Source organism: Oryza glaberrima, chromosome 2, assembly GCF_000147395.1.
Source record: "Oryza glaberrima chromosome 2, OglaRS2, whole genome shotgun sequence".
In the NCBI taxonomy this organism is placed as follows: domain Eukaryota; kingdom Viridiplantae; phylum Streptophyta; class Magnoliopsida; order Poales; family Poaceae; genus Oryza; species Oryza glaberrima.
Genome location: NC_068327.1, coordinates 22559863 through 22582340, shown reverse-complemented (window position 1 = coordinate 22582340; position 22478 = coordinate 22559863). Strand labels below are relative to the sequence as shown.

The 22478-nt window shown below is 45.0% G+C and overlaps 3 protein-coding genes across 3 annotated transcripts; 1 reads left to right on the top strand and 2 right to left on the bottom strand.

The window, feature by feature from the left end:
• Positions 1–3713: 3713 nt before the first annotated feature.
• LOC127762212 (ribosomal RNA-processing protein 8) lies at positions 3714–8487 on the bottom strand. The gene is made up of 9 exons (XM_052286632.1): positions 8193–8487; positions 7575–7636; positions 7060–7111; positions 6593–6707; positions 6392–6486; positions 5541–5647; positions 5343–5457; positions 4282–4326; positions 3714–4161 (listed from the first exon to the last, which is right to left on the bottom strand). The coding sequence occupies exons 1-9, from the start codon at positions 8409–8411 to the stop codon at positions 4093–4095; spliced, it is 879 nt and encodes a 292-aa protein (XP_052142592.1). The 5' UTR covers positions 8412–8487; the 3' UTR covers positions 3714–4092.
• A 3653-nt stretch (positions 8488–12140) lies between these two features.
• On the top strand, positions 12141–17843 carry LOC127761956 (protein JOKA2). Its single transcript, XM_052286294.1, has 7 exons — positions 12141–12480; positions 14442–15709; positions 15799–15913; positions 16086–16313; positions 16473–16622; positions 16719–17318; positions 17418–17843. The coding sequence occupies exons 1-7, from the start codon at positions 12409–12411 to the stop codon at positions 17520–17522; spliced, it is 2538 nt and encodes an 845-aa protein (XP_052142254.1). The 5' UTR covers positions 12141–12408; the 3' UTR covers positions 17523–17843.
• A 310-nt stretch (positions 17844–18153) lies between these two features.
• LOC127761957 (plant intracellular Ras-group-related LRR protein 2) lies at positions 18154–20873 on the bottom strand. Its single transcript, XM_052286295.1, has 3 exons — positions 20065–20873; positions 19268–19434; positions 18154–19134 (listed from the first exon to the last, which is right to left on the bottom strand). Exons 1-3 carry the CDS (start codon positions 20758–20760, stop codon positions 18477–18479), a joined length of 1521 nt encoding a protein of 506 aa, XP_052142255.1. The 5' UTR covers positions 20761–20873; the 3' UTR covers positions 18154–18476.
• Between the last annotated feature and the right edge of the window lie 1605 nt (positions 20874–22478).

Sequence of the window (22478 nt, the reverse complement as noted above, 5' to 3'; positions counted from 1 at the left end):
TAGTAGCACACTGCTTGTGTAGCTGTAGCTTGGGTGGCACGGGGATTTGAGGGGAGAGACTTAGTCTATTGTTGTACTAGTAGTGTTTTTGTTTGCATGGAGGAGTAACTAATTGGTTGATCGGTTATTAGTTAGTAGTTAATTAAGGAAGTGTCAAAGTCTTAAAACTCTTGTTAGTGCACTCCACAGGTCAGGTCTCCAAAATTGCTTGCCGCTTTCCTAGAATTTTCTTCTGGGTGGTGGCTGTGGTTAGTGGTGTGTGGATATGGAGCCATGGAGGTATAGAGAGGTGATTTGTGAAAGCTCTTCTAACAAGAAACCATGTACCCTGTTTCTGAATGGAATAAAGTTTAAAAAGGGAAAAATCTTTTTTCTAAACTTATAACTGATAAATCGCACATGAAAATATCAAAATATTTAGGTAACCGTAAAAAGGTCAAAGTGTGGGGGTAAAAACAGAAATACTACTCACTCAAACCCAAAATATAGCTGCCGAGATAGTAGTAAGAGCAAGATCGAAACTACAATACTATAATTATACTTTTATTATGAAAAAGAATAATCAAAATTATATGATTATACTCATTAAAAGTGCCATTATTAGCTTTCAATGGAAGCTGGGGTATCCACTACACTAAAAAGGAGAAGAATTCTTATTAACAGATATGGGGTAAAACAGAAATGCTGGAACAAATATAACTCCATGAGTATTAAAAGTGGAGAGAAACAATAGGTGGAAAATGATTACTTTAGTGCCCTAAGATCTGCACATATTCAAAGGACGGAAAGATAAGTCTGTAAAACCGCCCAAACACGGCATGGAATGGGTCAGATTGGTTTCGCTAAAATGATAATCATTGGGGCCATGATGCATGCGAATAAATTATTTATCTTGGCATCTTACATTACATCACCTAGATGAAAATGGTTTTATACCACATCCTTGTCTAAAAAAACTGATTCTTTCTTAGGGATGGTTCTTAATGTAGCAGTACTACTAGTGCTGCTGGTAAAGTAAGGTTGGCTAATTTGGTACTCCTAGTAGTGATTCTTTGCAGTGAGTAATCGGCAGTATATAAGGGCCTGTTTAGTTCCCACAAACAAAATTTTTCACGCTGTCATATTAAATATTTGGACACGTGCATTGAGTATTAAATGTAGAAAAAAACCAATTACACAGTTCACCAGAAAATTGCGAGACGAATCTTTTAAGCCTAATTGCGTCATGATTTGACAATGTGGTGCTACAATAAACATTTGCTAATGACAGATTAATTAGGCTTAATAAATTCGTCTTGCAGCTTCCCGGCGGAATCTGTAATTTATTTTTGTTATTAGACTATGTTTAATACTTTAAATATATATCCGTGCCAAAAAATTTTGCCAACTAAACAAGCCCTAAACCAAGAGAGAATGTGTCATTTGTGTGTGCGCACATACAGGATGTCTAGTGTCCTTTAATATCTACTATTGCGGTATGTAGACGAAACATTTCTCCTTCTGAACGGAGAAATTTTCCGAGAATTTCACAGAAAGTAAACCAATTCATGCAAAACCACACTGCAAACCCCTGCATCTGAAAGAAGACCAATGTACCAACAAAGAGAAACAAAAATCCAACTAAGGGCCCCTTTGAATTGGAGGAAAAACATAAGAATTTTAGAGGATTTCAATCCTATAGGAAAATTTCCTATGAAGCTCTTTGAAACAAAGGATTGAATCCTATCAAATCCTTTGAAATTCCTATGAAATGGATAATCCTATAGAGATTTTGGAGAAAATTTAGCAAGAGCTTCAACCTCTTGTTTACTTTTCTTTGAGTCTCTCTCTCATCCAATTTCTGCGTTTTTCCTGCGGTTCAATCAAACGGTCATTTCTGTGTTTTTCTTGCGTTTTGCAATCCTCTGTTTTACACTTATAATTCTATCAAAATCCTACGTTTTTCTTATTCGTACGTTTTCTCAATTCTGCGATTTAAAGAGGCCCTAAAACTGATCTAATGATGCTTGGTCCGATGTTTATTAGGGTCACAGGGACCCCACAGGCTAACCAAATTTGTCCATGTCTGGAGGCCAGGCGTCCGGCCAATGAGGGCGTAGGCAGGCGTTGCGCGTGTGAGTTGTGACCTTCTCTCTGCACCAGCGATAGACATGGATGGAGATGCAGATAGATTGGCACATGAAGCCAGAAGGTGGCACGAAGCAGCCTGAGGCCGAGAGCTCCGTGTCCTGTAAATTATTGTATTATTAGTACACGGTTTATCTTGGCTAATCACCTGGTTAAAAAGAACTTAAATTATTAGTAGTATATGCTGGTGGTACACCAGTACTAGTGCAAGTACACTTGGTATGATGATTGTGATGATAATGATGATGATGATGCTTTCTCGCCTCTGTCGACAGGGGGCACTTGTCAGATCGAACTAAGCTCTGATGCTCCATTAGGAGGGACTAATCACTGTGCAGCATGATTAGTTTGGTTATTAAACAATCGGATCTTGGGGATTAGGGTGTCACCCGTGGGGTTCATATGTGTATTTTATCTGCTCCGAATTTTGTAATGCCAGTTCTGGGCTGGAGAAGAAGCCTGCACTTAAAATAAACTTATGTCAAAAACCAGGGCATCGTTTCGATTGCAAAATTTGCAGCATCGATCTAGCTGTCTCTCTGGTCGCTGCGGGTTGGAGAAGGGGCAGCTTCTCTAGTGTGGGGCTGTGGGCCTCGATGCTCTAACGCGTGCCACGTGTGCCCCAATGGTGTTTTTTTTTTGTTCTTTTCGGAAAAGGAATGCAAGTACAGTGGCAAGAGCTATGAAATCTGATCATGTGCCCTCCGGCCCTATTGACTCTGATTTTGGATTTTCGTTTGTATGTTTTTAAAGCTTTCAAATAGTGTATTTCATACTTTCTCCATCCCATATTAAGTTCATCTCTAGCTCCTTCCTTTTATCCCAAAATACGTTCATTTTTTAAAGTAATCATTACATCAGAAATTGTAAAAGTATGGAATAATTGTATTGGAAGATGATAAAGTGAGAAATAGTTGCATTATGATTTAATAAAATGCTTTATTAAAGTATTGTAGTATCTCTTTTTTTTTAATTAGTATGTGTGGGATGTGTGAAAAATAAACTTATTTTTAGAACAGAGGTAGTACAAAAATATTTCTATATGATTTTTTAAAAATAGTTTTCTAAAGAAATTTTTTTAACTACTTATAACTAGTTAATTCATTCGTTCAAACCCTAAATTTTAAGGATTTATCCTCTTGTCCCACATGCCTGTAATCTTAGATGATCTCACGTGTCAGCGCTATAGGAGGATAAATCCTCAATTTTCAATCTAGGGAGAGGATATGACCAAATCTCTCCAAATAATTGTCAAAATGATACCTTTTGCTTACGATTTAAGCATGGCACGCCAAAGTCTAATCGAATCAAATTTCGCTCCCACACTCACGGAGATGCTACTGGAAGTCTGCAACTGAAAACAACATGCGAACGCAACCACACGCACGGAGAGTCGGAGACGTAAAGACGACTTTGACCCACCCAGGAAAAGGAACAAAATTTCTACCAGAAAGTGGCAGGCAGTCAGGCAAATCGGTCGCGGTCGTAATCCATGGCGGTAGCGATGGTCACTCGTTAATACCGATCCAAGCCTGCGTTCTACAAGTCAAAAAGGCAGGAAGAAAAATGTCCAGAAGCAATGTAGCTAAAGAGACAACCACGTTGTTAAGCTAAGAGATTTACAGGTTACAGTTACTAGCAACAAAATGGCACATTGGTGCATTCGTAAGTTGCTAATCTTACTTGCTAGTTTAGTTTGAGTACAAGGCTCACGCAGGATATGCATCAGATTCAGAATTATAATCTGCCCTGTGAGCATACCTCATTCGACAGGCCACTAGATGACTAGGCCTTTGTCTGGTGAGGTCCAACGCATAATTGCATAAAGAAAATCACGCGACAACAAAAAGAGAAAGTAATGGAAACAGATAAGCCTGAGATAAGGGAACATAGAGTACATCAACAACTTAATTTAAGAGAACCTTGGAAGAGGTCTAGTACAATTACAGTTATCAATGGATGAGATCATCGCCGTTTGTACAAGCAAGGTTTCAACTGAGGCCAATCGATGTTTTTGACCACCTTACTCTTTTCCTGCAAAGACGTGAAACCACAGCATTCAATGCCAGACTATAGCTGAACAATAATCTCTCAATGATCAAAGTATAGAGTAATTTTCAAGTGCAATTAAGGTACGGCAGTGGCATAACTGACCTTTTTCCGGAAATGGAACAGAATGAACATTTTGTTTTTCGCATCCTACAGAAAGGAACCAATTGCCAATTTAGGAAACATGATGACACTGTTCTCTTTTCGCACAGAATAGTCTTGTGTCAATACAGAACAATTTTCATATCACAAAATAAGTACCACACATGAAAAGGATACACAAAATGGGAATCCGTCATGTGGGTACATCAAAGGAAACATTTCAGATACCATCACCACAAAGAGAGAATGGGCACAAAGAACATATTAGTTTCTGAAGTACATGGTAAGGATGCGATGTTTGAAAATATGACCTTGAAAATATGACCTATTGTTCGGTAACTACTGCACTAAAAGCAACATCATCATGGCTTTGAACATTTAGTGATGCCCAGAGATAGTAATAAATTAAATAGTAATAAATATATCATCGAGCGATAGTATAGATTAAATAGTAACAAATATATCAGCACAAACCAGTGGACCAGAATGGCCTCAGTTTCTGACCATATTAAATGGTCAATTATGAAATGGGATAAATATAATAATCACCCAATCCTATCAAGCTAATTTTCAGCCCAACATCCAAGAAGTCAGAGATTTTTTTTCTTGAGATATACAAGTCGTTATTCCATCAGTTCGCTAATAGATGATATGTCCTTTTTCACATATGCGCTTCAGGAGTTTAGCCTTTGGTTTGGACATCAGTAAACATCGCCATATTATGTTATAACCCTTCATTCCTTCTAGGACTTCACTATATAAAATTAACTCATTGTAACTAAGAGGTTGTTTGGTTTGTTACCATTTTCGGCCATAATAAATTTTGGCTTTGGGAAACCAAATATTACCTCATATATCCTCCATACCAAAATTTGGTAATTCTAGAAACTTCCTAACTCAACATCATGTCAAAAGTTTAGGCAAGGCATCAAACCAAACACACCATATATACCTCTATCTTAACTGATTTTGGCACCACTAAAGCTGGTATGGTTACAAACGGCAACAAACCAAACAGCCCCAAAGTCCACTTGAGAAAAAGGTAGAAGAAACCGTAAGTATACCTTCGAAACAAGGGAAAACCCAAGCTTGCTGATGGCCTCACAAAATTTATCAGGATCAGCACCTGCAGTGTTTGGGTCTAGCCTACTCCTCACTTCAGCAATAAGAAGCCAACCACTGCATAAATAAATGTATCGATAGTAAAAAAGGAAGCACATACTTTGTCATAGAAGTGTAGCAGCTAATCATTAGGGGCAAACCTTGGTTTGAGAACTCGGTTTGCTTCCTCTATATAACTCGGATAGTTTGTTCCCATTAAAGACAGACAAAAAATTGCCACATCTACAGAGGATGACTCCAATGGAGTCTACAGAAATAACAAAGCCTTTAGTTTAAGTAACAACTCAATTAAAAAAACAGATATTTTAGTGTTTATTTCGTATAGTTGTTTTACATATGTTGCACATAATGGAAATCATGAAAAATGTTTAGAATGTCCCAAGAGCTATGTTTAAAATGGCCCAAAGCTAGTGATTTATTTCCTTCTTGTGACATATTAAAGAATTATCAGAAATTGTTTTTGGTTGATAATGCACCTCCATTGTAAGAATAGCAACTGGCCAGCTGCTTTTACCTTTGGCCCTCATACACATACTTACATTACTTGTAATTCATGCATGAGTGTACTGAGTATTTGAGTATCGACCATAATGGCTTCTATTTTTAACACAGGAACAACATGTTAACATCAGAAAAATTCAATGCTAAAAGAGTATTGACCATGTAATGACTTGGAATCATGAAAGATAAATTGTGGAACCCACACTAAGAAATCAAGGTAAAAATGCCCTTGCACAAGAATATAACCAATATTTGGAGGATTAAAGTTGGGTCATTTTGTAATGACACATAGTGTAGTTGTGAAGCTTAGTAAGAATCATGGAAAAAGAGCATACATGGCTGACAAGGAATTGCCAGAATTTCCCCTGAAGCTAAACTGGAAATGAACCAAGAAACACTTTGTTCATTTATGCTAACACACATAAACAACATGCCAACACGTTAAAGCACCCAAGAGGTACAACCATACAAGATATGGTTAAATGCTTACATGAGCCATATCACAGGCAATGACTGAAGGGTCCTCTGAAACAAGATCGATGGAGAAAACCTTGTTCTTCACATTTTTAGAAACTGCTGCATTGCCTAGACAAGATGTCAATTGTATTACCATGATTATGCCAGGGAAATAAAAAGGAAAACATTGTGAAAAGGTGTCGGCATATTGAGAGTAAATGTTTAGCATTCTTACCACAGCCAAAATCTGCAACTGTCCAAGATGCACTATGACTCTTCAACCAATTGATTATAACATTTACTGGTTGCTCTGGCCAATGCGACATTTGCTCTCGATATCCTGCATGATACTAAAAGAAAACAAAGTGAAATCTCAGCCATATATCAGGTGGTATGAACCATAGGGGCAATTATTGCTGCAATGCAAAAAGTCCCTGCATATCGATCGCTGCAATACATTTTCCTCCCACAAAATACACAAAAATAATTATTCAAATAAGAAAGAAACAACTAACAGCATGAGGTTTGTGTAGATAGAACTGTAGAGGTACAAACAATAAGGCACTGACTGAAGAGTTGATGAGGTAAGATATGAAAAAGTCACCACCCAGAGTTCAAAATTTGTTGCCCATACTCTTCAAAGATAAAATTCATCTAGCAAACAATAAGATTACCAAAATGGATGAAAAGTGCATAGCATACCACATCAAAAAGATCAGGCTCATTGGTGAAGTAGTCAAATGCATCTTGTCCACTGAAAAGAAAAAAAACAATGTTTGAGTAAAAGTGTGAATATTGCAAAAATGAAGCTCTGATTAGTGATTTCTACATTTCCAGTTTCCAAGGGTAAAGTCGAAGCCACATTAGGAACTCCAAATTAGAATATTCTGGGTCATACGTGAGAGGGCAATCCATGTTTTTCAGGCATACCGGTTGATATGACCAATAATTAACAGTACCGGGTCAGACAAAGCATGAAGGTTAAGATTGATGCATGTCACTATCTCTTAGCATGATTAAAGATAGCAGTATTTTGTACAAAATGTAAGCTACAAACTGTGTGGATATTTCAACATACGAAATTTGGAGTATCGTCATGTTCTTACACTTCATTATTGGTTGAAGACTGTTCAATACAGTATTGATAATGTAAAGCATTCAATAATAGCAGCACATCATTAGCATAAAAGTAGTGTTATCTGGAGAAGAATTCGAACCTGCAAGTGTATAGTTTCTCATTTAACATTCTGAAATGACCACCAGATAACCTTGCACGCATCTAGAGTGCACATCATAAAAAAAAACATATCAACTAATTAGCTCAGAGAAAAAAAATTCAAAGAATAAACAGAAGGTAAAATAAGTAAAACATTCATATAATAAGTCATGAGTTATCTCCAAACTGCAGGCTAGTTCATTAATTTTGTTTTTTAAGCAAAAGTTATTAAATTATTAAGGAGCAGCAAATAAAAGCCTAACGTGAATACTGTGTTGCCTAAAGAAAATGTGAATGCTGTGCAAATTCAGAGCAATGTATCACATTCAACCATGCATAAGAGCATACGAAGCACTACTGAATTACTGAGGTTTGGCACTTCTACTGTCGCTACTAAAGAATAACAGAGGAGGCACCCTATGCTTTGACTTCACCCACACTGAGAGATCATCCAGATTCACTAAATAACCCATCAACCCTAGTCAAAATTTATTCCCGATACCACCCCGAACATTTTGTACTTCCACCGACTCCTGCTACTGGCACGGCATATACTCCTGCTCCTACCTACCAATACACGCCTAGGCCTCGCAAACCTCTGCTCCGGAGAGCCGATTACCTTGTCGAGGAGGCTCGCGGGCTTCGGCTTGCTGCCCCGTCCCTTGGGCGCGGCGTCGTCCCCGCGCTGCCGCTTCGCAGGAGGGGAGGGCGGGGACGCCGACGCCGCCGCCCCCGAAGAGGACGAAGCCTGGTGCTTCCGGCGGTTCCGGCCGCCTCCTCGGCGGCGCCGCTTGCGGCCGCCGGCTGCCGCCGCCGCCGCCTCCTGCAGATGCTCCATCGGGGAGGGAGGCGGCGCGAGGGGGGAGGGAGTTCGGGGTTTCGTGCCGCTGTTCTGGGTTGCGGCGACTACAGTGCAGCGAGAGAGAGTGGTGGACGGAAGCGGGCCAGGGTGAATATGTATATATTTCGGCCCAATAGCTTTCTTGGGTCTGGCTAGGAAAAAGTACACCGAACGTCCATCAACCTGTCAGCGAGTTACAAAATCGTCCTCCAACTGCAAAATCAAATATCCGGCGTCCGTAACTAATCAAAACCTATTGTCACAATAGGTACTTCGATGTTTTTTGGACCCGATTTTATCCTATGTGGCGGTTGAGTCAGCGTGAGACCCACATATCGGGGCTGCCACGTCAGCCTCCTCGCTCTATGTCTCTTTTCCCCTCTTCTCTCCCTTCCTCATCTCTCTCTCTCCCTACTCTGACTCAGCCGGCTGGAGGATGAGGGCGTCGGCGGCGAGGAGCAGCGCGCGGGCGACGAGGGGAGGAGCAGCGCGCGGGCGGGCAGGGGGAGGAGCGGCGTGCGCGCGGCTGCAGGAAGGGGCGGCACGCGCGCAGGCGGCAGGAAGGGACGGCGCACTCGACTTCCTCCACAACTCCGAAGCCATCTACGTCATGCGCGACGGCGTCGTCGCCCAGTCCGGCCGGTACCACGACCTCTGCCAGAGGGGGTGGTGTCGAAGAAGGACATGGGGCGTGGAGGATGGTGCTGAGGACCTGCCTGAAAAAGATGTTGGCGGTCTCGAGGCCGATGGTGGCGACGAGGAGGTACCTCACCGTGATGATCACCACGGACACGTCGGCGATGGTGGCGTACACCTTGATGAATAGTAAGGGCTGGAACGCGTCGTCAGAGGTCTGGCAGGCGAGCCAGTAGTCGGCGGCCATGGTGGAGCCCTTCCACGCCATGGAGATGGCGCGCACCAGCATGAGCCCCCACCACCCCTGTGCCTCCGTCATGTACTGCTTGTACACTGTGAAGTCACCGTCTTGATGTCGCCGCCGTTCGACGACGCGCTCTCCCTCTCCTTAGGCGCGGACAGCTGGCTGCTGGCAGGAGAGCAGCAGGTCGTTCGGCGACGTCGCGGGACCGGGCACGACGCTCTCGACGAGCTCCATGGAGGACTCGTGCGCGGCGACGAGCACAGCGAAGTCGTAGCCCCCGGCGCGGAGGAGGTCGTGGTACCGGCCGGACTGGGCGACGACACCATCGCGCATGACATAGATGGCGTTGGAGTTGTGTAGGAAGTCGAGCGCGCCGCCCCTTCCCGCCGCCCACCCACGCGTCGCTCCTCCCCCTGACCGTCCGCAGCTCCTCCCTCCACCGCCGCTGCGTCGCCCGTCGATGCCATCGCCGCCGCCGCGTTGCCCGTCGCCGGCCCCCGACACCCTCCTCCTCCCACCGGCTAAGTCAAAGAAGGGACAGAGAGATGAGGAAGGGAGAGAAGAGGGGAAAAGAGAGAGAAAAGAGGCTGGTGTGGTAGCCTGACAGGTGGGCCTCACGTGGGTTACACGCTGACTCAGCCGCCACGTAGGATAAAATCGGGTTAAAACCACCAAAAGGCTTATTATGACCGATTTTGATTAGTTAAGGGACGCCGGATATCTGGTTTTACGGTTGGGGAATGATTTTGTAACTCGATAACAAGTTGAGGGACCTTCGGTGTACTTTTTCCGTCTGGCTATATGTAAGAGGCCCAAGAGAGCGTGAGGTTTGAGTGTGCTGAACTAAGGCCCGGTTTGATAAGTCTGAATTGATGGAAGAATATCTGATTTTCTGATAACAATCGAGGCAGCAAACGAATGAGTTATTACAGAGATAAAAATGTTTGTCGACGGTGGATACCCGTAGACTGGATGATTGGGGTATTAGGGTTCGTTGGTACGAGGATTTACGTGATATGGTATCAAGCAAACACAAAGACAAGAATTATATCGGTTCAGGCCCCTAATCAAGTAATAGTCTTAGGTGGTGTTTGAATCTCCTGAAGATAAAGATTAAATGCTTCACACAAAATGAGATGGTAATAACGTGCGATTAATTGAGTTTTAATTACTAAAAACATGCAAAATGAACTAATATGATATTTTAGAGTAACTTTCATATAGAAAGTTTTTACATGAAACGTACCGTTTAGCAGTTTGAAAAGCGTGCCACGAATATCTAAAATTTTATCCTCTACTTGTAGAAGAAATGAACATGCCCTAGTCCAGTTTATATGGGATTGATATGAAAAAACCACAGAGTACAATGGGAACAAATGAATTCGGCGATACCGACGGGATAGTAGTCGATGGATTCAACGAGACCTCATGGTGACTTGGCTTCACGTGCTCCGGCTTCGTAGACTATGATGGGTGTGTTGGCGGTGAGATTCGATGCCTTGAACCCTTCCCAGGGGGTGCCTTTTGTACCGTAGGTCATCTTGATCTCCAAGTAGAACTCGGAGACATCAGATCGACATCAGACCCTGTACGATATGGTAAGAACCCTATCCCTACCGAGTAGGACTTTGTCAGTCTCTCGACTCGTAAGGATATTTTCCTTAATATCTGATGAATTTTCTTAGAGCATACGGAAACAACCTGTATACGTGAAGGTATACCGTATTCATTTATTCCATAAGTCTTAGGATAGGAGGTATGCCTTATCCATAATCATGACAGTAGCCCCCAACTTCAACCTAAATGAACTCGTGTTGTCATCTGCGACTTCACCTGTTAGCGTTTGCCATACTCATTTAGTCGATCCCGTGTACTTTGAAAAATCATATTAATCTATTTTTTAAATTTATCTTAGCTAATACTTAATTAATCATGTGCTAAACGCTGCTTCGTTTTGCATTCTAGTACTCAACCCTCACTCCCGAACACAACCGTACGTCCGCCAATCGTCCCTCTATGAGACTAGTCCCCACTCCCGTAGTCCCGGACCCGGTGCGCTTTCGGATGTGTTTGGCACCAACCCCTCACTCATTATTTTTCGCGCACGCTTTTCAAACTGCTAAATAGTATTTTTTTTAAAAAAATGTTTATATACGAAAGTTACTTTAAAAAAATCATATTGATCTATTTTTTTTAAAAAAAATAGTAAATACTTTATTAATCACGTGCTAATATATCGCTTCGCTGTGGCGAACACACCCGAATTCGTCGTCATCCTCGACGACTTCGACGACGGCGACGCCAAAGTTCCTTCGCCTAGTCGTCAAACGCCAAGACCTAAACTTACACGCCAAGAAGAGCTAGCAGCAGATCATTAAACAAAACGGCACACCTCACCGACAATCCAATACTCCTACGAAACACCGATGCGAGGATTATCAGCGACCCTCGTGCGACTCCAAAGGCGAGGAGCGGAGGCCGCCGCCCTCCGGCGGTGTGCTCTCCCCGGCCTTGCGCGAAAAGAAGATGGCAGGATTAAAATACTCTAGGATATTCCAGAGCCCCCTTATCCAGTTCTCGTCACTGGCACGTGGGCCCCACGGGAGGAAAAGGATGGGGGACCGCATGAGTTTCTACACTCTCACCCGTAACATTACACGTAATAAATTTCACATATACCCCTGTGGGGGTTTTTACACGCAGCCCCCTCTACGGCTCCCCCGCGAGCGTGGCCCGCGCCGCTGACACGTGGGCCCCCAGCCGACTTAATGGCCCAACCGTCTTCTCTGGTTGTCGCCCAGGCTTCGCATCGAAGGAAACGGTTTTGCGCGATAAAAGGGGGGGCATCGAGGAGGGACTCGGCCGCATCGCCACCACCACTCTCTCCTCTTCTCCTCCTCTCTCTCTCTCTCTTGCACCACCGCTCTCTTCCGCCGCTGCGGCTCACGGCTACGCAGCTCTCTTCCCCTCCTCCTCGGCTCCGCTCTCTTCGATCGATCTAGGGTTTGGTCTTCTGTTGGGGGATTGTTGTTGCTCTTCCGCGCGATCGATCGACGCCGCGTCCTGAGGGTTTGAGGGGTTTCCGCCCTCCCGCCGCACGCCCGCACCCCCGCGATGTCCGGCCGGAGCTCGCCGATGTACGAGGGGCTCGCGTCGCGTCCCGACGAGTGGGACGTCGTCCTCAAGGTGAGATGATCGTCTATTTTTCAGGATTGAGCTGTGGTTTTGTTTTGTGATTAGGGGGAGGGGATGGCGGAGGGGGAAGGGGAAGGGGAAAGGGGAATCGCTCCTGGTGGGGGTTTGGGGGAAGCGTGGGGGGCTTGCGTACTTATCGTTTTCGTAGGGTTTGATTGACGAAATGTGTGGTGTTGCGGGATTTGTGTACGCTAGTTAGTTTTTTTTTGGCCTGTGAGAAATTAGGGGAGTTTGATTACTCTTTGTTAGCTTAGAGGTCTGCCCTGGTCTGATTTTTTTCTTTTTTTAAGAATCGTCAGCTCGTTTTGATGAATGTCGATTCCTCCGACTGTTGATGACGCGCGCCTGCCTGGTGTTAAACTAATCAAAAAAAGAAAAAAAAAAGAAGAGCCTTCATCTTTTTGCACAAAAGAAAAATCATACTCCTACATGAGTTCAGTTTCTAAGATGTATTCTATTCTTTTACCATTCTGATGGGTGTTGGGTATTGGTCAGAAAAAAATAATTCAGCCGTCCTTAATAAGTACTCCTAACAATTATTAGTGGTCTGGTACCATTTCTTAGGCGTATGTTTGAGCTGAGTATATTTCTTGTTGTTTTGATGCAATTATTCACGTACAACCGTGCTTAGTATGTTTATTGTGATTTGTTTCCTTTATGGCCTCACTTGTATATGCTCATGTGCTTACTTCTTGACTGTACTCGACCACATGCAAACTTTCTGAATGTTTCCAAACCTCAAAACTTCTTGAACATTCGATTATCTGCTAGTGTGAAGTTCCCTGTTTGATTGGTGATAGGAATTTATTTGTCTAGTGGGATCATGATCTTGGGATTAAATATTCCCTGGGCCAGGGGAGGTAGTGAGGTATATGGCTAATCTAAATTCTAAAACCTCCAGCTCATGGGGGAGATGTAATAATACATCTTACCATTTGTAGGCAAACTATTGTCTTCAGCTTCAAATCCGTGTAACTTTCACATGTACAATGATAATCTAGAATGTACTTGCACTTTGTTCAACTGTGGAAATGTTTTTACTCTGTAGGTTTTACTGTTGTTATGCCTTTTTCTAATTGATAGGTACGATGATTATGATATTACTGTTATTTGAAATGAAATCGGGCCAATATTTTGTCCTAGCTGAGATACCGAGATTTAACATCTTCAGTTTGCCTATGCTTTCAGAGTTCATGCTTGCTTTATAAACACACGAGTATATTTTGAGTTCCACTGTTGGTAAAATAACCAAAACTTCTCTAGGATATTTTGCCTTTTAATATACTATTACCTTATACAGTTTATCTACATTCTATCTAATGATATATATGAAACAAGTGATGCCCTCGTTATTGTACACTTCATATAGAACCTTTTTCCTGAATCCGGTGATGCCTGGAGAAACATTGCCCAAAGGAAGGGCTAAACCCATCTATTCAATTAGGAGCCCAGTAATACCATAGGAGTCTGTCTGAGAAATTAACTACCCCCACAATGAATTATTGTATAGACCAAGTGCAGAAAGTCATTGAGCCTTAGCATGGGTTTGTTTTCACTGCTCCTTTTTTTTTTTTTCATATTTAATGTTCATCTAGCTTCCTCTTTCTTAATCAAGTTGCAACAGATATATTTTTGCATCAAGGAAATATGGCAACTGATGAAAATAATTCAATCTTACTATCCTAGGCTCAAATTAGAATAGTAGACATCACAAAAAATAAGTGATTAAACTAAATCCTCTACCGTCTGAATGGATCCTATGGATCTTCAACTATTCTTTCAACTGACTTCCTATAAATATGTAATGCAGTTTGGATATGTGTTATCTAGTCCAATTTAATTTCTTGATGGCAAGAATCATACATTGTCTTTCATTGTTCGTGTGTTTTGTGTTGTTTGATTCAAATTTTGTTGTTAGCAGTTCTCAAATTATCCCTTTTCACATATTTCAGGTGAAGTATGGTGAAACTCTTAAGAGGTTCGGTGGGTATGTGCAAGGACCACAATTCAGCCTGAACTTATCTGCCCTCCGGTCCAAGATTGCATCTGCTTTTAAGTTTGGTTCGGATGTCGACTTCATTCTGACTTACACTGATGAGGATGGGGATATTGTCATGCTGGATGATGATGATGATCTGCATGATGCTGCTATTCATCAGAAACTGAACCCCCTCAGGATTAATGTTCAGTTAAACAACAGCCACACTGCAGCACCTCAGGCCAAACAGCAGGATTCAGATAATATACCTCTCAGGTCCACCACCACTGAAGACCCACTAGCTCATATTAAATCAGTTATCGATGAGGTTTTGAAGCCGATATCTATGAAGTCCATCCAGGAGCCAGTTCCTGAGACACTTGCGAAGCTGTCCCATGAAGTACTTGAAGCCGCATCACCACAATTAGCTGAGCTAATAAAACCTTTTGTTAAACTGGTTACACCAAGCAACAACAACCCATCTAATGGGCATGCTGATGGTTCCTGCAGCTCCTCAACTGGTTTGCCCCAAACACAGGTTGATCCCAAAACTAATGACGAGCCCAAAATAGACACAAGTTTGGGGTCGCAACCCTTGGACACGCAGAACTCCAAATCATCTGGTGCTAGAGGTCTTAAGACTGTGTCAGTTGAGGCTCCTGCTACATCGGGTGTTAAATCTTCTCAAGGTCAACAGGCATCATTATACCCTTCCATTGAGGAGTTGCTGTTCTCCCCCTTTTTACCGAACTCAGGTGATGACAAATCTGCCAGCAAGGGAATTAGTGATGCTCAAAGCAAGGGAAAATCTGTTATGACCTCTGCTACACCACCTACCCCTCCTGCTGCTCCTGCTTTCCGTCCAGCTCCTCCAATTCCATCTCTGAATGATTGGTCTCAGCCACCAGCACGTGGATCGACATTTTACCCATCTATTTGGCAGTCTGAAGCTGATCCAAAAGCCAATAGTGATTCCAGATGGCGTGTTCCATTGTGCAGAGCTGGCCATCCATTCCGACCCCATGCTCCCCTGAGCCGTCCACCCCCACCAATGCCTGCACCAATGAGCTATGGACCTTCTCCACATTTTCCTTACCCTGGCCGCCTCTTGTCCTCTGGCCATCTGCATGGAGACCTTGGTAATAACATTGAGAACTCACCAGCACGCACATTCCATAGATGGATTCAGTGTGATGGTTGTGGAGTGCAACCAATTGTTGGGCCTCGATACAAGTCTAAAACGTAAGATTTTAATTGAGCTATTGCTCTATCTAGTTTCTTTTTCCTATCTCAGTATTTGACATCCCTCCTCTTCGCCTCTTTGCCAACAGAAAAGAAGATTATGATTTGTGTGATGCCTGCTTTCATCGCATGGGCAATGAGGTCGAGTACACCAGGATTGACAAGCCACTCTTACCCCAGAGATTACTGAGAGACCCTACATTGGTGAGTACCCAATTTGTAGGCATGAGTGCACAGGCATACGCTTGCACATGTATGTTTGTCGATGCATTATTTAGCAAACTCATCCATCCTGTACTCTGGTTTGTATAAATAGGTTTAAGGACACAAAATAATATATTAACAATTAGTTTGTCCTATAATTTCTTGGTTTCAGTGTCGCAAGATCCATTCACGGGCTGCGATGAAGTCAAAGCGGGAGAAACTTGAAAGTCGCTTCATTTTGGATGTAACTGTCCTGGATGGAACATTGATGGCACCTTCAACTCCGTTTACTAAGATTTGGCGCATGCATAACAATGGGTCTATCATGTGGCCCTTGGGCACACAGCTTATATGGGTTGGTGGCGACCAGTTTGCACTGCAGACCTATGTTCCATTAGAGGTAGGTACTATGCATACTGTGACCTCTTTTCAGTTTACTGTTCTAATTGTAGTTATGCATACTGTGACCCCTGTTCAGTTTACTGTTTTGACTGTAGTTTAGACTGCATGCTATTTAAAATATGTAAAATCATTAAACCTGAGTTTGTGTTCTGTGCAGATTCCAGTGGACGGGTTTCCTGTTGATCAGGAGATTGATGTTGCTGTTGATTTTGTGGCACCTGCAAGGCCTGGGAGGTATATATCTTACTGGAGGTTAGCATCACCTTCTGGCCAGAAATTTGGTCAGCGTGTTTGGGTTCACATCCAGGTTGTCAACTCTACCATTCCTTTTGTCCATATAGGTCTAGAATCTTGACACTCATACCTATCTTTCTTAACATCTAAATTCTGATTGCATCTGCAGGTGGAGGATCCTTCTTTTGTCAGTAACAACAGGACTGCCGCTATAAACTTGAATTTGCCCCCAGAAAGCAATATCACAAACACAAGTAATTTGATTGATGTCAATATTGAGCCTGTGGATCAAGTCTTCAACCAACATGTCAATAGCACAAACAAGGAGTTACTTGAACATTTGATACACCACCAGATTGACGAGCCCAAGAATCCTGAGCCTGCTCCATTACCTGTGCCCATTGTTTCTTCCACAACATCTCTTCACCCCATCATTGATGTTGATGTTCCCTCCAGTTCAACTGCTGCTGCTTTTGTGCCTGTCTTTGATGAGCCTGCGCCTGAACCTGCTGTGACTCCTGTGCCTCCAACTGTTAATGTGCCTGCTGGTAATGCACCTGCGTCTGTTGGTGCATCATCATCTGATCATCATGGCATTGACAATCTCACAGAAGAGAAACTGCTGAAGGAACTTGAGGAAATGGGTTTTAGGCAGGTCGATCTGAACAAGGAGATACTCAGGCAGAACAAGTACAACCTGGAGCAGTCTGTCGATGATCTCTGTGGCGTCAGCGAGTGGGACCCTCTCCTGGCGGAGTTGCAGGAAATGGTAAGATCACATGTGCCCTATTCTGGACAGTGCTCACAGCCTCACAGGCACGAATGTATTGTCAAGGTTCTGAAGTTAGCTGTTGTTTCACCTTTTCAGGGCTTCGAGGACACTGAGATAAACAAGGAGATGCTCGAGAAGAACGGAGGAAGCATCAAGCGGGCTGTGATGGACCTCATCGCTAGGGAGAAGAAAGACCAGTGAAGATCGTGTGCTCTTGAGCCATCCCTATCTATAACCTAACTATGCGTGTATATGCGTAAATAATGTGACGAGGTGTACGGCTAGCGCCGGCCGCCGGGGCTGCTGCTACAGTCTCAGGGCCTGCTTGCTTATGAACTGTGTGTGGTGTTGTGCGACTGGTATATTTGTCGCGGAGATGTGTTAAGTGCGCGTGCGCGCCTCTTAAAAAGCGGTTACCTTGCCAGGGAAACTGCGTGTAATTACTATGGGCTTAGCTGCTCTATGCCTCTTATCTACTGCTGTGACTGGAACTTGATGGATTAATAAGATCTATGTTGCGTATGTTAGTCGATGTTTGTATGATCTCGTTCATTCTTTTTTTCTCCCGATGTTCTATTGGTTGCTCTGTTGGTGCTGTTGGAATGAATGACCTGAGATTGTCCGGCTTTGCTCCAATCTACTAGTAAGAATTTGTTGCTTTGCTGGTGCTGTTGACTGTCGTGATGAATATCTATGCTCTCTTTGCGTTTTGGGAGAGACCTTTTTTTTTTTTTTGGGAATACCAGAGCCCTTTTATTTAACTAAAGCAGCGTTGGTGTCTTAAGAAAATGGTTAAACAACAACAAAAATGGTGAGCTTGACCGTATCGGAATTCATGGCCTCTCGATTGACTGCACTTCATCAAACAAAGTCACAAAATGGTTAAACGAAAACCTCAAAAAAAATGTTAGGAATCAGCAAGGTAAATATAACAAACACACAGGCACTGTGGTCCAGTAACCTGGGTTTAAAAGTTTTAAACAGCAAAACGGTTAAAACAACAACAACAAAAATGGTAAATGGTAAGGAATCAGCGAAGGTAAACACACACAAACACACGGCTGATGCGAAACGAACGACGCGGCGACGGTCTGCAGTAGTTCTTCTGTACATACGGATGAAAGCACCGGAGCAAGCAAATGCTGTAATCTCCGATCACAGATTCTGCTGGAGGTAGGCGTCCTCCCCCTCCTCCGCCGCCGCCTTGTCCTGGCCGGCGCCGTACCTCGTGACGTCGGACACCCAGCTACCCAGCGACGAGACGCTGCGCACCAGCCACTCCTTGGGCGTCGACACCCTGGGGCTCTCGGCGACGGCGCTGCCCCGGCGCTCCTCCTCGGCGCGGGCGTCGCGCCACCGCCTGGCCATGTACTCCTTGACGGCGCCGACGCCGCCGGCCACCACCTCCTTGGGGGGCACGGCGAGCGGGTTCTGGTCGAGGCGGAGCCGCTCGAGGCGCTGGAGGCGGCCGAAGCAGTCCGGGAGCGCGTGTATCTGGTTGTTGCTGAGGTCGAGCTCGCGCAGGCCGAGCAGGTCCCCGAACGACGCCGGGAGGTCGCGCATGTCGCTGAAGTTGCTGCTGAGGTTGAGCGACTCCAGCGCCGCCAGCCTCCCGATCCCCGCGGGGAGCCCCCGGAGCTGGTTGAAGTGCGCGTCCAGGAGGCGCAGCGACCGCATCTCGCACACCGACGACGGCAGCGACCGCAGCTTGTTCAGGTGCACCCACAGCTTCTCCAGCCTCGCCATCTCCTGCCCGATCCCCGTCGGGAGGTACGACAGCACGTTGTAGCTCACGTCCAGCTCCACCAGCGACCTGTACGTTTGGATCATTTTGTGATGATCACCATTAGCGAGAATTGAAGTTTCTTTAACTGGATCTGGATGCCATTGGGGAGAAGAAGATGATGATGATGATGCGTGCTTTGGCCTTGGCTGGTTGATTCTACCTGCATTTTGAGATGCTGTCGGGGAGAGACCTCAGCTTGTTGCCCGAGACGTCGAGGATCTTGAGGCTGGTGAGGAGGCCTATGGAGTCCGGGAGGGAGACCAACGCGTTGGAAGCGAGGCGAAGCTCTTCCAGGTGTTCGAGCCCGCCTATGGCATCCGGGACATTCTGCAAATTCAATGAAAATAGCTAGTACTAACAGATGGAAAGAAAATAAAACTGAACTTTACAGTGTTTTCTAGCTTTGTGGGACTGTAGCCTGTAAACCAGAAATTCTTGAATGGACCACATCACCACATTCAGTTTTACTAGCATATTGCGCAATTTCGTAGTTGGAAGAAAATGATTTCTTTTTTATACCATATTTGACTCCTCTATGCTCATAATTCATTCGTGTTCAATAATCATGATATCAAAAAATAAACACGCGTGATCTTAAAAAAAATGCAAAAACAATTCTCATAAACCTAACTCATAAGTGGATTGCTTTCAGTGACAATTTTAATTAACCAGCATTGCGTTCTACCCGTCATCCATAATTTTTGGGGCATGCACATCTGCAATGTCTTATACGATCTGCATTTCTGGACTGAAAAACTACCCGAGAAATGCAAAACATAACAAATCTCCCTATCACCCGAATTCCCCGGATCGGACGAACAGTTCTTCTAATTTCTAAATCTCAAACGACGTGAACTCGTGATCCGCGAACGCAACCGCGCAACGCAATGCAGGTTTTGCAGGTTGGCGATCGATAACCACAGAAAATGACAGAAACAAATCAGCAATTAATAATACCTTGAGCTGATTTCGCGAGACGTCGAGGACGAGGAGGCCGCGGATCCGGCCGAGCTGCTCGGGCAGGTGGCGGAGCTGCCGGTCGGCGAGGAGGAGGCGCTCCACCGCCTTCCCTTCCTCCGCGTCCCGGAGCACCCGCACCACCTCGTCGTCCACCACCCCGGCCTCCTCCTCCCCGCCGCCGCCGTGCGCCGCGGCCACCACCTGCATGTCCCTCCCTCTCATCGCCGTCCGGTACACGCGATCCAGCCTCTCCTCCGCCTCCCGCAGCAAGCCACCGTACGACTCGTGCGCCTCGTCCAGCCGCACCACCTCCCGGCTCTTCGCCACCTTCTCGTCCTCCTCCTCCTCTTCGGCCTCTTCGGCGGCGGAGGCGGTGGCGGCGTGGGAGCGGAGGAAGGCGCGGGCGGAGTCGACGAGCTCGTGGTCGGGGCGGGGGCCGAGGAGGCGGAGCGCGTCGCGCGCCGAGGAGACGTCGGCGACGGCGCGCGTCATGGCGGAGAGGACGGACGGGTGGCGGAGCCCCGGCATGCGGCTGACGAGGTCGAACTCCGCGGCGCCCGACGGCGCCCGCGGGGACGGCTGCTCGATGTCCCGCGCGCGCGGGGTGGACAGCGACGGCGACACCGGCAGCAGCGACGGGAGCCGCGACAGCACGTACGCCAGGATCGGGTGCGACTGCGGCGTCGGATCCATGGCGGCGACCGCGACGGCGACGTCACGACGGCGGCGTGCGTGCGCGCGCGCGGCTGGAAGGGGAGAGAGAGAGAGAGAGAGAGAGAGGAGGTTACGTACGTTGTTGTTGCCGGATCGGGTGGCGAAAAAGAAGGGGAGAGGTGGGAACGGCCGAGGGGGGTTTATAGGTGGAATTTTTGTCTTCCGGCCGACAGGTGTTTTTTTTCCCATTTTTCCTCGAGGTATAAAAATAGGTTTGTACATAAATTAAGCACGCCTTATACGCACATGCACACATACACCACACGTGCGCGTACGTGCTGTTACTCGTAGCCCACTTATTATTAAATTTTGATATACATCCTGTATGTGTGCAATACTATCTTCGATAATTAATGTATGACGTTCTTAACATTAGTTTCAATTTGACAAACGACATACAGTATCAACAGTATATATTAATGATTAAAGGGAGTAGTAGTTTTTTTCACATAACATTTGATTTTTTTTCTATGCATTGGTTTATAAGAGACGGCCGGGCAATATATTATGTTTTTACTAATAAAAGTTGGAGGTGTATTTATGAGTTATGACAAACATCAGGCATACTTGGCAAAATTTATGGCAATTTTGCACTCCAGTAGTCCAGCAGTACGCATGCAGCACTAATATAGGTGAACTAAAATGCCTAAATCAATTTACTCTGCCAGCCTAAAGTGGAGTTAGAAAAACTACACCATCATCACAGTATGAAGTGATATAATATAGATCATCGTAAAACTTAAGATTTGTTTGTAGAAACAAAACTTGAGATTAACCACGGGTTTCTATCTTTCTGGATAAGACGTTTATGGATAAGGATGCAGTGAAAAAAAAAACACTCTCTTGAACAGGCGAAAACAACGTGAAGCGACAAGCACGGGGAGCTCCAACCTTCGTCTCCCCCTCTCTTGCGGCTCTGAAAAATTCTTTCTCGATCGAATGCGATGCGAGGCAACAATTCATGCGCTGCTAGGATGGGCCGGCCCATGGACATGGAGACTGGAGCAATTTCTCACGGAATAGTTTTATTTGGACTCCTTCATCTTTGGTTCCTGATTAAATTGTCTCCAACCGTAAAACTGGTATAACATCTTTTTCATCTTAAAAAAGTTTTTGCTAACATGGTAGGTTAATCGTGGCTGACTAGCTGAGTTAGCATGTGGAGCCCGCATGTCATATTAATCTCATCTTATTCCTCACATCTCCATATGTCTCTTTCCCCCATCTCTTTCGCTAGGCGGCGGCGATGGAAGCAGATCCTCTGACTTAACTGCACATGCAGTTGAGTCACTGACATGTGGGTCCCATTTTTCTATGGTCCACATGTCAGTGACTCAACTGCACAACAATTAAGTCAGAGGATCCCTTTCCGGCGGCGATGGGAGCTCGGTGAGGACGTGAATATGGAGGATAGCCGCTGCTTGGTGCTTGCCCATCATGGTGGCAATGGCAGAAAGGGACACTGCAGCAGCATATTGTTGCGGTGTATGCTTTGACTGCTCATGCGACTACTTTCCACTCGTGAGGGGCGTCATCCTCGTCATTGAATCCCTTGTCATCGAAGAACGGGATGGCGTGGTGGGTATAGTTCTCCTCCCGTCGTCGACGCAGGCCGAGGCGTTCTTGCGGCAGCGGGTGACGAATGTGGCGTAGTCCTCCTTGGCTACGGTGTCATAGATCGAGGCCTCCGTCCTCAC

Coding starts and splice junctions, on each gene's coding strand:
- LOC127762212 (XM_052286632.1), bottom strand. CDS start 8,411: ATGGAGCATCTGCAGGAGGCGGCGGCGGCGGCAGCCGGCGGCCGCAAG. Junction 7,637..8,192: donor CCGCGAGCCTCCTCGACAAG/GTAATCGGCTCT, acceptor TGTGCACTCTAG/ATGCGTGCAAGGTTATCTGG. Junction 5,648..6,391: donor TTGCCTGTGATATGGCTCAT/GTAAGCATTTAA, acceptor TTATTTCTGTAG/ACTCCATTGGAGTCATCCTC.
- LOC127761956 (XM_052286294.1), top strand. CDS start 12,409: ATGTCCGGCCGGAGCTCGCCGATGTACGAGGGGCTCGCGTCGCGTCCC. Junction 16,314..16,472: donor AGACCTATGTTCCATTAGAG/GTAGGTACTATG, acceptor TGTTCTGTGCAG/ATTCCAGTGGACGGGTTTCC. Junction 16,623..16,718: donor GTGTTTGGGTTCACATCCAG/GTTGTCAACTCT, acceptor TTGCATCTGCAG/GTGGAGGATCCTTCTTTTGT.
- LOC127761957 (XM_052286295.1), bottom strand. CDS start 20,760: ATGGATCCGACGCCGCAGTCGCACCCGATCCTGGCGTACGTGCTGTCG. Junction 19,435..20,064: donor TCTCGCGAAATCAGCTCAAG/GTATTATTAATT, acceptor TTGAATTTGCAG/AATGTCCCGGATGCCATAGG. Junction 19,135..19,267: donor GACAGCATCTCAAAATGCAG/GTAGAATCAACC, acceptor CCAAACGTACAG/GTCGCTGGTGGAGCTGGACG.